This window comes from Antechinus flavipes, chromosome 6 (assembly GCF_016432865.1).
Source record: "Antechinus flavipes isolate AdamAnt ecotype Samford, QLD, Australia chromosome 6, AdamAnt_v2, whole genome shotgun sequence".
NCBI classification, from domain to species: Eukaryota; Metazoa; Chordata; class Mammalia; order Dasyuromorphia; family Dasyuridae; genus Antechinus; species Antechinus flavipes.
In genome coordinates this window covers 238,871,850-238,886,356 of record NC_067403.1, presented here as the reverse complement: position 1 = coordinate 238,886,356, position 14,507 = coordinate 238,871,850, and the positions used below count along the sequence as shown (strand labels likewise).

At 44.5% G+C, this 14,507-nt stretch overlaps 1 protein-coding gene across 1 annotated transcript in view; it reads right to left on the bottom strand.

Moving 5' to 3' along the window:
* The window catches only part of TSPAN18 (tetraspanin 18), a 231,159-nt gene that overhangs the window by 15,158 nt on the left and 201,494 nt on the right, over positions 1–14,507 (bottom strand). The window contains exons 5-7 of the mRNA XM_051966195.1: positions 12,065–12,140; positions 8,933–9,127; positions 4,354–4,428 (exon numbers count right to left, since the gene is read on the bottom strand). Coding sequence (XP_051822155.1) covers positions 4,354–4,428; positions 8,933–9,127; positions 12,065–12,127 — 333 coding nt within the window. The 5' untranslated portion in view covers positions 12,128–12,140. The remainder of the gene's footprint in view (positions 1–4,353; positions 4,429–8,932; positions 9,128–12,064; positions 12,141–14,507) is intronic.

Here is a 14,507-nt window from a genome sequence, read left to right as displayed (position 1 = left end):
GATTCTTAAAATGTTGGAGAAACCTGAGTCACTATTGCTGGGAATAACCATGGTGAGAGAAGATGATGGCTAGAGAGCCAGCTGGGCAGTTGGGAAGAGGAGGGGTCAAATGCTGCCCCTGGAACCTGCTGGTTAAGTGACCACAGGTTGTCTCTTGACCTCTTAGTGTTTCTGAGTGTATCTTGCTAAGTGAAATGAGCAGAACCAGGAGATCATTATACACTTCGACAACGATATTGTATGAGGACATATTTTGATGGAAGGGGATTTCTTTGACAAAGAGATCTGAGTTTCAATTGATAAATGACGGACAAAAGCAGCTACACCCAAAGAACGAACACTGGGAAACGAATGTGAACTATCTGCATTTTTGTTTTTCTTCCCGGGTTATTTATACCTTCTGAATCCAATTCTCCCTACGCAACAAGAGAACTGTTCGGTTCTGCAAACATATATTGTATCTAGGATATACTGCAACATATCCAACATATAAAGGACTGCTTGCCATCTAGGGGAGGGGGTGGAGGGAGGGAGGGAAAAAAAATTGGAACAGAAACGAGTGTCAATATAAAGTAATTATTAAATAAAAATTTAAAAAAAAAAAAGAGTAAAGTCAGAGAAAAGCTGCAATTCTACAATGAGGGGGAGTTTCCTTGCTGGGAGTTCCAGCAAAAGTTACACAGTTCCAGACTCTAATAATTTTCTTATTTTCTTCCTTCCTTCCTTCCCTCCCTCCCTATTTCCTTCCTTCCTTCCTCCCTCCCTCCCTCCCTCCTTCCTTCCTTCCTTCCTTCCTTCCTTCCTTCCTTCCTTCCTCCTTCCTTCCTTCCTTCCTTCCTTCCTTCCTTCCTTCCTTCCTTCCTTCCTTCCTTCCTTCCTTCCTTCCTTCCTTCCTTCCTTCCTTCCTTCCTTCCTTCCTTCCTTCTTCCTTCCTTCCTCCTTCCTTCCTTCCTTCCTTCCTTCCTTCCTTCCTTCCTTCCTTCCTTCCTTCCTTCCTCCTTCCTTCCTTCCTTCCTTCCTTCCTTCCTTCCTTCCTTCCTTCCTTCCTTCCTTCCTTCCTTCCTTCCTTCCTTCCTTCCTTCCTTCTCTCTCTCTCTCTCTCTCTCTCTCTCTCTCTCTCTCTGTATGTGTGAGTATATAAAATGTGTATAAAAATATGAGAGAAGATTTGAACTCAGATTCCTGCCTGAAATCCCAGAATTCTTCCTACAACACAATGGAAGAAATGACTGCTTTGGAGGCACCGATCAGCCATGTTCACAAACATGAGGTGAAGCTCACATTTAGAGCTTGGAAGGGACCACCAAGTTCTAATCCCCCCATTTTGCAGATGAGGAAACTGAGGCTCAAGGAGACTGAGTGCCTTGTCCAAAATTAGCCAAAGCAGAAGTATTAGAGGCAGGATTTGAACCTTGATCCCCATCGTGAGCCAATATTCTTTCCATGGAGCCATACTGTACTGGGACGAGCATTCAGTAGAGAAGCCAGAACCAGGGGCAAAACTTCAGGGCTCCAGACTCTCCTCTAGTCTAGAGTTCTTAATTTGGGTCTGTGAACTTTAAAAAAATTTATAAAGATTTCACAACAATTTGTTCTCTGAAATTCTATGCATTTTATACACTTAAGAATCAGCAGAAATCCAAGCAGAAATCCATAGCTTTTAACAAACTGCCAAAGGGGTCTATGGCCCCCAACCCTTTGCTGGCTCATTTTTCATGTCCCCCACCTTTTTTCCCAGCCTAGTTCTCCTTGGGAATCCCCATTTCCCTGGCTCTACGCAGGGTCTGCCTCAGGAGCTGGTCCCTGAATTAGCCAGCAGGTGGCACTGCCTGAGCATGGCAGCTCCATGGACCCCTGGGAAAGGGTCAACCTGGGGAGGGGGCAAGACTCACGGCCATTCCCTTCAGTCGCCAGCCTCCCCCGGGTTTCAAGGGGCACCTTACTCCTGGTCTTCATTCACCCAGGCACCAGGGACAGAGAAAGGGCCCCTGCCGAACCCTCGGCTTTTGTGCCTGCTCCCCTCACTGCCCACTAGATGGCCGTCCATGGCTGTCAGATGGGGACGTCCGCTCAGCCTTCAGAGACTCAGTACTTCGGTGGGGAGGAGGAAAAGGGAATCTTCCCACTGCCTGGACCTTCCTCCCTCCCTCCTTCCCCTCCTTCCATCCATCCTTCCTTCCCTCCCTTCTTTCCCCCCTCTTTTTCTTTCCTTCCTCTCTTCCTTCCTTTATCTTCACCCTCTCTTCTTTCCCTCCCTCCCTCCTTTCTTTCCTTCTTTCTCTCTCTTTCTTCCTTTCTCTTTCTTTCTTCTTTCCTTCTTTCTCTTCCTCCCTCCCTCCCTCCCTTCCTTTTTCTTTCTTTCTTCCTCTCTTTCTTTTCTCTTCTCTTTCTCTTTTTTCCTTCCTTCCTTTCTTTCTTTTCTCTTCTCTTCTCTTTCTTTCTTTCTTCCTTCCTTCTCTCTTTTTCTTCCTTCCTTTCTTTATCTCTCTCTTTCTTTCTTTCTCTCTTTATTTTTCTTCCTTCCTTTCTTTCTCTCTCTCTTTCTCTCTCTCTTTCTTCCTTCCTTCCTCCCCCTTCTCTTTCTTCCTTCCTTCCTCCCCATCCCTTCCCCTCCTTCCTTCCTCCCCATCCCTTCCCCTCCTTCCTTCCTCCCCGTCCCTTCCCCTCCTTCCCTCCCTCCCTCCCTCCCTCCGTCCCTTCCTTCCTTCTTCCTTCCTTCCTTCCTTCCTTCTCTCTCTTTTTCTTCCTTCCTTTCTTTATCTCTCTCTTTCTTTCTTTCTCTCTTTATTTTTCTTCCTTCCTTTCTTTCTCTCTCTCTTTCTCTCTCTCTTTCTTCCTTCCTTCCTCCCCCTTCTCTTTCTTCCTTCCTTCCTCCCCATCCCTTCCCCTCCTTCCTTCCTCCCCATCCCTTCCCTCCTTCCTTCCTCCCCGTCCCTTCCCTCCCTCCCTCCCTTCCTCCGTCCCTTCCTTCCTTCCTTCCTTGTCTTTCTTTATTTCTTTCCTTTCTTCCTTCCTTCCTTTCATTCTTTCATTCTTTTTTTTTCTTGTCTAGCTCCTAGATGCCCTAACTCTTCAGAATCTGCTTTTAGAGGAAGCTGATAGAGGATGACAGGTAGCCTGGTATAGTGACCACAGAGTTGACCTAGAAATCAGGAAGGTCTGAATTCTTGTCCCATCTCTGACACACATTGCCTAGGGTGACCCTGGGAAAATGACAATTCGTCCATGCTCTGGGCAGTTCCTTAGCTTAAAGACTGCAGAATAGCTGCTGTCTTCATCAGTAGAGGGCAGGGCATTTCCTTATAGGGAATTCCTCACACTAATGGAATCACAGATCTGGACCAAAATAATGGGATAAATTTTTTATTTCATTGCTATAATAAAACCCTCATATTTCTAGAGAACCTTAAGGTTTACAAAGTAGGTTGGTGAGTTTTTTCTACATAATAATCCAGTGAGGTAAATAGTTCACAGATGAGTCTGGTTAGTGAACAAATTGCTGGACTAAAGTAGGAAGGCTTAGGTTCAAATTCTATCTCTGATACTAAGTGAGCAAGTCACTTAATCTGAGTTTAATTTTCCTCATCTGCAAAATGGGGATAATAATATCTGTAGTAAAGGTATTTTTAGGGTTCTTAATCTTTTTTTTTTGGTCATGACCATATTAATGTTCTTTGCCAACTGTTTCTCTCTGTGTGTGTCTGTCTCTGTGTCTCTCTCTCCTCTCTTCCTTTCCATCATCCTCATCCTCCTTATTCTCTCTTTGTCTTTCTTCTCTCTCTGACTGTCTCTCCTCTTTCTCTCTGACTTTGTCTCGGTTCTCCTCTGTCTGTCTGTCTCTCACACACACATGAGACTTCAGGTATGACTTTTACAAAATCTACAGCATCTTCCTCTCTGAGAAACACTTCAAAAATAGCTGATGGGGAGGTTAAGTGACAGAGGAAAGAGCACCAGCCCTGGAGTTGGTTTCAAATCCTGTCTCAGATATTTGACACTCATCAGGTGTGTGATTCTGGACAAGTCACTTAACCTTGATCACCTCCTTCCTTGAAAAGAAAAAAAGAAATGGCTAATTCCCAGAGTGGTTATAAGACTTAAATGCAATTGTGTGTATGGTGTGAAACGTGCTTTACAAACTTTAAGGTGCTCTATGATTGTGAATTATTCCCATTATATAGAGTGGGAGTTTGAGGCTCAGACAGATTAATTTGCCAAAGGTCACACAGCTGAGAAGACCCAGAGAAGAAACTCCAACCAGGTCTCCTTACTCCATGATGCCCTGAGTGTTCAGCCAAGGATAGAAGAGGCGGAGGGTGGAGGAGCGGATGGAGGGGACTGCCCAGTACTTACATTTTCTCTGAAAATGAAGGCCAGGATGGCTGCTGAGAGCTCTGCCAGGAATATTAACAAGATGAACAGGAAAAACTGGAAAGACAAGAGAAAGAAATCCAGGTGAGCTGCCCCGGGAAGGCTGCAGTCTGAGCAAGGAGACACTGAGGCACACAAACCTAGCCCTTGTCCCCTTTCCTGAAAGGTGCTCCCTCCTCCCCTTTGTATCTCAGGGAAAGTCCCACCTTTAAAAGACCTTGCTCTCCCTCCTTCAGCTTATCGCTTTCCCTCTGTGGTTCTCTCCCACTTACCCGCCGTCTGAGCACGGTTGCTTGGACTTGGGAGTGAGCTCCTTGCGGATACCCCCAGTGTTTAGCGCAGCAGCTGGCACAGACTGGGCACCTACACAGGGAGCTGACTGTTTGGCCAAAATACAGAGAGGAAAGGGACGTTCTTGAGTGCGACCTCAGCTGATTTTACAGGTGAGGAAACTGAGGTCCAGAAATGTTACAAAACTGGCAAGTCAGGCTCATGCCAATCCTCTGACTTCGAGTCACACACTTTGTTGTGTGAACTTTGGGCCAGCAGAGATCGACCAAAATGATGAATGGAAACCGAAATCCAGGATAATAAAGAGACAATAGGAAAACACCCGCCATCTTAATGGGAACCTACTGCCCCTGAGCCAAAGCACTCTATTCTACTTTAAATTATTAGGATTTCCAGCCATCAAGCTCAGAATGCTGACAGAGATGGCAGGTGTGATGAATGACCTAACGTTAGTGATCTTTGAAGGACTGTTGAGAATAGAAGCTGTGTAAGATTGGAGAAAGGCAAATATCTTTATTTTCTCTAAAATTAAAAAAGAGTACATTATAGGATGATAGACTTGACTTTGAATCCATCTAAACTTCTATTGGATATTATAAAAGGAGTGATTCGTAAAAACATCTAGAAAAGGAAGAAGAGTTCAAGTCCGTGTAAGGAACAACTTCCTGACAATTAGAAATATCCCAAAGTAGAAAGGCAAAAATCTTTATTTTCCCAAAAATTAAAAAAAGAATATATTATAGGATGGTAGACTTGACTTTGAATCCATCTAAACTTTTACAGGATATTATAATAGGAGTTCAAGTCCATGTAAGGAACAACTTCCTGACAATCAGAAATATCCCAAAGTAAAAAGGTATATATCTTTTTTTTCCCAAAAATTAAAAAAGGAATACATTATGGGATAGTAGACTTGACTTTGAATCCATCTAAACTTTTACAGGATATTATAATAGGAAAGGAAGAAGAATTCAAGTCCATGTAAGAACAACTTCCTGACAATTAGAAATATCCCAAAGTAAAAAGGCAAATATCTTTATTTTCTCCCAAATTAAAAAGGAGTACATTATAGGACAGCAGACTTGACTCTGAATCCATCTAAATTTCTATAGGATATTATAAAAGGAGTGGTTCAAGTCCACATAAGGAACAACTTCTTGACAATTAGAAATATCCCAAAGTAGAATGGTTTGCCTTGGGGGACCCATTTCTCTCCCCCCACCCATTGTGAGACATCTCCCTGTGAAAGCTGAATGATCACTCATCAGAGATACTTTGGAGGCGGTTTTCAGGTCCTTCTAAATATGATATTTTGGAAGGATTTGTTTCAGAAGCAGCCGAGTCAGGGCGGCTGCACGCTCTGGTTCCTCGAGGGTTTCAGATTGATGTCATTCTGCTCTGGCGTCCAGAATAATCACTTCCAGCTTTGGTCCCCGCACCTCTGGTGTGACCATAGAGTGTCTAGACTCTGAAAACTTGGCTGTGAGGTCTAACAGCTGTTGGGCTGGCCAAGTCCAGCTGTTCTCAGCACTGTCCACAGCTGGATCAACATATGTTGCACCTATACTCTGGTGTCCTTAGGAAGCAGCAGGATGATGTGGTGGAGAGTCAGCCATCTCTCTCCATCAATTTTCTCTTTGTCTGTTGATACCTTCCTTCTTCCCCCTCCCATCAGGTATATGAGTCTCACACTGGTAGACTATGACTTCCCTAAGACACCGAGGTTGCCCCTAGCAACCAGCAGTTTTTTCTCCCTTCATTTTGGATACAAGCTGCATTAGGAATAAAGTGTCCCCAAAATTCACTGTTAACAAGCTCATGCCCCTGGTGTAGCAAGGCAACATTTTGAGGCAAGATTAAATATAAAAATTCAGATGCTTTTAGAACAGGTTTCTGAAGGCTGCACTCAAAGCCTTTCTTCAAGAAATGGGAGAGAAAGCCTCAAAATACAAATTTATCGGCTGTCTTTCCACAGCTCGTGAGGCTCACTGAGTCTTTAGCCATGACATCCGATGGCTTAAGTCACTGGGTCTTGGCTGCACGCTCTGGTTCCTCGAGGGTTTCAGGTTGATGTCATTCTGCTGTGGCGTCCAGAGTAATCACTTCCAGCTTCGGTCCCTGCACCTCTGGTCTGATCACAGTGTCTAGACCCTGAAAATTTGGCTGTGAGGTCTAACAGCTGCTGGGCTGGCCAAGTCCAGCTGTTCTCAGCACTGTCCACAGCTGGATCAACATACGTCACACCTATACTCCGATGTCCTAAGACAGAAGCAGTGCGGTATGGGGGAAAGAACCTTCACATGGAATCCAGAAGATCCACCAAATCCCACCTCAGACAGTTGGGTCAACTTGGAGAAGTGATTTAATTTCTCTTTCTCGACTTCCCCAACTATAAGACGGGGATAACAACAGGACCTCTTTCACAGGATTGTTCTAAAATCAAATGAGATAATGCATGAGCACTAGTGTGGGAGTTTGCTATATTTGGTACTGTGTTCAAATTCTGGTTCTGCCACTTGTATGACAAATTTAGACAAATTGCACTAGAAAACCTCTATCTAATACTCTGATCCTTTGTTAAGTACTTCAAATACATTATAGAATTATGTAACCCTGAGCTTTTATTGTTATTCTGGATCGATGGTGAGATTTTTAGACATTGCTTTTTCCACTAATCTGGGTAAGCTGCTTAGGTTTTTATCCATAACCCAGAGGCAATATGCTGTAGTAGAAAGACTGGAAGTTAAGGGATCTGGGTTCTAAGTTCCAGATTAGCTAGCTGGATCATTCTGGGCAAGCCACCTCTCTGTTTTTGGCCTCAGTTTCTTCATCTGTAACATAAGGGGCTCTGGCTAGATGCCTCCTGAGGTCCCTAGAGTTCTGTCATTCTATGATTCTGGTACTTTTCCAGGGATGTCCTAGTGATAAGTCCACTTAAGAGCGAGGATAAGGGTACCTCTGATAGCTTTGTGATCCAGGGCTGGGCAAAATGAAGGAGAGCCGCCTCCTGACCTTCCTGAGTTTACCGTTATCCAGTAACGATGCTTTTTCTCTCACTTGCACCTGCCCAGACGTCCTCCTCCTTCCAAAGTACTGGTCTTGCTCCTCGGTTGGGACCGAGAGTTCAGGAGACCTCCTGAACCTTCTCCTCTGCTGCCACTGACTGAACATCCCAGGAGGCTCCCGTGGCTCTCTCCCTTCAGCTTTGATGTATCACTGCTCTGATTTCACCCAGCTTGGGGAGGGCATGCCCTGGATTGTTCTAGGTTCGCTCCGCTAAGATGTTGGCAAATGTTCGAAGGACATCGGCCAAGAGAGGTTTTATGAGCTCTTAGCCTCTAAAACGACTTTCTCTTCCCCAATGGTTCAAAGACCAAGGCTAAGAACAACATCCATCAAAGGGCTGCGGAAGTGGCACCTGATCAAATTCATCTGAGACTCTCTCTCCCCAGATTTCTCTGCTTCCAAGCCCGGTGAGTCAGCTTTCTTTATTGCAGGGTCCTTGTTGATCAAGAAATAGGAGGAATATAGTGGAAAGAGTATCCAGGAAGATGCAGGGGCATGGGAAAATCACTACACTTACAACATGGGGATAATCATTTGTTTTCCCTAAGAGGCAATGGGTCCTGGTGGGCAGAGAGCTAAAAGTTGAGTCAAGAAATCATAGGTTCCTTCTTTTGCTACATACAGGGCTTTGTGACTGGACTAGTCACTCAATGTTCTAGGTAACTCTAAGGCTATAAATTGCAAAGGCAGTGCCCATCTGCATTGGTAGATGGAGTTTTTTTTTTTTTAAGAGCTAGAAGGGACTTTAATCCAATCCCTTCATTTTATAGACAAAGCAAGGAGAGGATGAGACCTGTTGTAAGACCGGTGGTACATAGAACCAGACTCCCAGGCCACAGTTGCAGATCGAAGCTCCAGCTGGCCCAGTTAGCTCAGCTCGGGGCCAGGATCACCCAGACAAGGGTCTAAAGCTGGTTCATCTTTGAACCCCAGACTTAAAAGCAAATGGCACACGACCTGAGGGATGGAAGAGGGGGAGCGGAGTTCATCCTCCTCCTGGCATCTGCCATGGGGCCCAGTAGCATCCATGGCAATCCAGCCTCTACAAAGGACAACATCTCTTCCCTGAAGTCACCTAGATTGTGGGTCTCTGACCGCAGATTGCTTCCCACTACACCGTGACTCTCTTTTGCCCCCCAAGCACCTGAACAGGGAGGATCCAGGATGGGCAGAAGGGATGGGGGTCAGAGGGGTTTGTACTTACGAAGAGTAGCAAACATTTGTTTTCCCGGATGGCTCCACAGCAGCCCAGGAAACCGAGTAGGAAAAGCAGGGCCCCCATGGCCAGCAAGATGTAGGCGCCCGTGAAGAGGAGGGGGTTAGCGGCCACGATCTCCCGAAACCCGGTGGGGTCCACCATGACCCAGATCCCGATGCCGAGAAGGCAGGCCCCCCCAAGCTGCTCCAGGGTCCAGCGGAGAGGAGGAGGGGCGGCGGAAGGGTGGAGGTAGAAAAGGGGTGGGGGAAGAAAAGGATGCAGAGTTTATACATTCTGAGCGTGACTCCCAGGCCCGGGCTTTCCTGCTGGGGAGCCAGATGGGTTAGTTAGCAAGAGGGGCCCACATCCTGAGAGGCAGATAAATTAGGAACATGGTTTATTAGGCAGAAATTCAATTTTCACGTGAGTCTATTTCCCCAAGGTGTTCTCTGTTACTTTCTTTTCTTTCTTGTTCCTTTTGTAAATAGCTACCATAATTTGGGACTTTTAACACCTACCTTAGATGAAGCACCTGCCCTTGAAATGTAAGTGGTGAGTGTGACTTCCTCCCTCAATCCCTGCAGGAGGAACTCTGTTCTCCTTTAAATGGCCCAGCCCCTTCCTTCTACTGTGGTGATTATGAGTCTTTAGCATCAAATGAAAGTACTAGGGAGAAACGGATTGTTGCTCTCTTCTTTTGGAAAAGCGGAATGATGTAATTGTCTTGAAAACAGATTACCCATGAGCCGGAATCCCAGACAGCTTCCTGAGGGGCTCGAGGAGTGGGAGTTGGGCCAGAGTCACACAGCAAGTGTCTGTTACAGGCAGGATTTGAACGCAGATATATTTCTAATTGAGGGCATGGAGAGCGTGCCAGATTTCCCAAGTTCAAGCCAACCTCAGACCCTCACGAGCTGTATCGTTCTGGGCAAGTCACTGTTCGTTTCAGTTTTCTCAGCTGTAAAATGGGGGAAAATGGCAAACCACCCCAGTGTCTTTGTCAAGAAAATCCCCAGATGGGGTCATGGAGGTTGGATGCAACTGAATGGAATGCTATTTCTATTTCTTTTTTTTTTTAATTGTTTTTTATTTTATTTTTTTTTATTTTGGGGAAAATTTGGAACAAAAGGTTTTGCAATGGAACGGCATTTCCAACAGAAACCAACCATTGAGTCACCGATGGCTCCTGGTCCTTTTTTATTCAATTCATTATTGGCAAAACATCTGCTGGATGTGAGTCCCTGTTACATGTTGAGATAAAAGACCTAGTCCCTGTCCCCGAAGAGCTGACGTTCTATTAGGGACGAGAGCAGGTAGAGAGGCCGGTGAATTACAAGGAGGGAGGAACGTGGGAAGGGAGAGGTTCAAAGTCCTGGAGCATCTTTTGGGAAGGGAGAGCTCACTGGTAGCTAGAGACGGAGGGGATTCCTGAGAGTGGAGAGGATGACCAGATGCGGTTTCACACACACAACAGACACGCCATCTCTCCTCTCCATGCTTTTGCATTGACTGTTCCCAGTGACTGGGAACTCCTGCTCACTTCTGCGTCCCATTATCCTTAATTTTCCTCATTCATTCCCAGCTCATACATAAAGGCTTCCTTGTTCTCTCCAGGGTTTAAATACCAGATGAAGACATATATATATATATTTTTTTTTCACACAGACACCTATATATATGGATATGTATGTATGTATGTATGTATGTATATTTTACCCAAGAGGCAATAGGGGAATAGAATAGAAAGTGTCAGAGCAGGGGCATGATAGTGTCAGCTCTGTGCCTTAGGAAGAAAACTTTGGCAAAAGTGTACTGTAAACATTTAACAACTGGCTCTTTTGAAAATGTAGCAGGATTTCCTTTGGAGTTTAGTGTGCAATATGAACATTTTCTCCCCTGCTTTCTTCGGTCTAAACAATTAACAAATCATTAAAGCTAGTCCTGATGCTCACAGAGAAAATTTAACATCCAGCTCTCCTGAACCTCTATGAGCTGGTTCCGGGCTGGATTTTCCAGGGATTCTTAGAGATCTATCTTCTCAACTGGACTTTAAGCTCTCTGAGAGCAGGGACTCTAACCTAGTCATCTTTGCTTCTCCCACTGCAAGCTCTCTGTATGTAATAATTTGCATTTTTAAAAATAGATCTCTTCTTTTCCATAGCATCTCCTCCCACTCCCCAAAGCCCAGTCACCTCAACTGGGGCATGTTTTATCTCCTTCTGGGAGAAAAGGGATATTGGCAGGAAGTTTGACTGATCAAAGGCCCAGTTGCTGCATCCATTCTATGATGACTGATCACTGAATGTAGAACTTGAAGGGACCTTAGAATATGGAACATAGGAGAAAGCTTGGAGGGGCTAGAGAGATCAGGGAGTCCAGTCTCTCATGGCACAGATGAAGAAAATGGAGGGAAAGCAAAGGGAAAGGAGGAAGTGAAGAAGGGAAAGGGGAAAAGCAGAAGGAAATCGGGGAGGGAAGGGAAGGGAAAAGAAAGGAAGGCGAGGGAAGGCTCTCACCAAGTTACACAACTAGAATTTAGCCAGCTCTTTACTCTCTTGAATATTCTTTACAACTAAAATAAAGTAACTGTTGACTATCGCTGGCTTAGGGATGATCCCTCTCTCATTGAGGGTTTTCTCTTCGAGGATGGCCCTGAATCTCTACTCTGAGAGCTTGAAAAGCTCTATTTGTCACCTGTTCTTGGATAAGGAAGGTCAAATCCCAACTCTGCTGTTTAGGATGGTGGAATCCCAGATCTGGAAGAGACCTCACTGTTTAAGTTCAACTCTCATTTTATAGATGTGGAACCTGAGGTCAAGGGAAATGAGGAGACAGAATTAAAGTTGCTTGTGTGACTCTGGCAAATGATATTACTTCCTTGGGTCTCAGTTTCCTCACTTGTAAAATGGAGGTGTCAGACTAGATGAATTTGGGGGTCCTTTTCAGGTCTCAATCTAGATCCTATTATCCGGTTCCATCATGGAGGCCCTTATTTCTTGGGCCCACTGGCTCCCACCAATGGAGGAAAAAAGAAGCCCAATTTCTGCAAACATGAATATTTTAAGAGAATCAGTTGTTTTGAAAGCTTGGCAGAGACCGAGAGAAACCAATAGAGGCGAGAGTTCCCGGAATACTTACAAATATGAAGAAATTGAAAACAAACATCAGATACTTCATGCAGCTCAGACAGTCGCCCTCCATGGTGCTCCTCAGCCTGCAAAACATCAAGGCAGCCCCTATGACTCTGGGCGTCTGGCTTCTCTCCAGCTCCCACTCCCCTCCAGCTCCCACTCCCCTGCCTCCTCCCTGATGCTCTCAAAGGAGAGAGAATGGGGCCTCATGTAGGTCTTGGCCTGGAAGGTGAAAAGCAGGGTCAGGCCCCAGGGAAGGGACTGAGAGCCAGAAGGGACCATACAAAAAACAGAACATGGCATGTTCTAGCTGGAAGGGACTCTGAGAAGAACAGAACATGGCAAGTTCTAGCTGGAAGGGACCATACAAAGAACAGAACATGACATGTTCTAGCTAGAAAGGACCTTAAGAAGAACAGAATATGAAACATTCTAGGTGGAAGGGACCATACAAAGATCAGAACATGGCAAGTTCTAGCTGGAAAGGCCCTTAAGAAGAACAGAACAGAACATGTTCTAGCTGGAAGTGATCATACAAGAACAGAATATAACATGTTCTAGCTGGAAAGGACCTTAAGAAGAACAGAATATGAAACGTTCTAGGTGGAAGGGACCATAAAAGATCAGAACATGGCAAGTTCTAGCTGGAAAGGACTTTAAGAAGAACAGAACATGAAGCATTCTAGGTGGAAGGGACCATACAAAGAACAGAACATGGCAAGTTCTAGCTGGAAAGGACCTTAAGAAGAACAGAATATGAAACATTCTAGGTGGAAGAGACCATACAAAGATCAGAACATGGCAAGTTCTAGCTGGAAAGGACCTTAAGAAGAACAGAACATGAAGCATTCTAGGTGGAAGGGACCATACAAAGAATAGAACATGGCAAGTTCTAGCTGGAAAGGACTCTAAGAAGAACAGAACATGACATGTTCTAGCTGGAAAGGACCTTAAGAAGAATAGAACATAACATGTTCTAGCTGGAAGTGATCATACAAGAACAGAATATAACATGTTCTAGCTAGAAAGGACCTTAAGAAGAACAGAATATGAAACATTCTAGGTGGAAGGAACCATACAAAGATCAGAACATGGCAAGTTCTAGCTGGAAAGGCCCTTAAGAAGAACAGAATATGACATGTTCTAGCTGGAAGTGATCATACAAGAACAGAATATAACATGTTCTAGCTGGAAAGGACCTTAAGAAGAACAGAATATGAAACGTTCTAGGTGGAAGGGACCATAAAAGATCAGAATATGGCAAGTTCTAGCTGGAAAGGACTTTAAGAACAGAACATGAAGCATTCTAGGTGGAAGGGACCATACAAAGAACAGAAAATGGCAAGTTCTAGCTGGAAAGGACCTTAAGAAGAACAGAATATGAAACATTCTAGGTGGAAGAGACCATACAAAGATCAGAACATGGCAAGTTCTAGCTGGAAAGGACCTTAAGAAGAACAGAACATGAAGCATTCTAGGTGGAAGGGACCATACAAAGAATAGAACATGGCAAGTTCTAGCTGGAAAGGACTCTAAGAAGAACAGAACATGACATGTTCTAGCTGGAAAGGACCTTAAGAAGAATAGAACATAACATGTTCTAGATGGAAGTGATCATACAAGAACAGAATATAACATGTTCTAGCTGGAAAGGACCTTAAGAAGAACAGAACATGAAACATTCTAGGTGGAAGGGACCATATAAAGATCAGAACATGGCAAGTTCTAGTTGAAAGGGACTCTAAGAAGAACAGAATATGACATGTTCTAGCTGAAGGGACTCTGAGAAGAACAGAACATGGCAAGTTCTAGCTGGAAGGGACTCTGAGAACAGAACATGACAAGTTCTAGCTGGAAGGGACCTTAAGAAGAACAGAATATGAAACATTCTAGGGTGGAAGGGACCATACAAAGATCAGAACATGGCAAGTTCTAGCTGGAAGGGACTCTGAGAAGAACAGAATATGACATGTTCTAGTTGGAAGGGACTCTAGGAAGAACAGAACATGGCAAGTTCTAGCTGGAAGGGACCTTAAGAAGAATAACATATGAAACATTCTAGGTGGAAGGGACCATACAAAGATCAGAACATGGCAAGTTCTAGTTGAAAGGGACTCTAAGAAGAACAGAATATGACATGTTCTAGCTGGAAGGGACCTTAAGAAGAACAGAATATAAAACATTCTAGGTGGAGGGGACCATACAAAGATCAGAACATGGCAAGTTCTAGTTGAAAGGGACTTTAAGAAGAACAGAATATGACATGTTCTAGCTGGAAAGGATCATAAGAAGAACAGAATATGAAACATTCTAGGTGGAAGGGACCATACAAAGATCAGAACATGGCAAGTTCTAGTTGGAAGGGACTCTAAGAAGAACAGAATATGACATGTTCTAGTTGGAAGGGACTCTAAGAAGAACAGAACATGGCAAGTTCTAGCTGGAAGGGA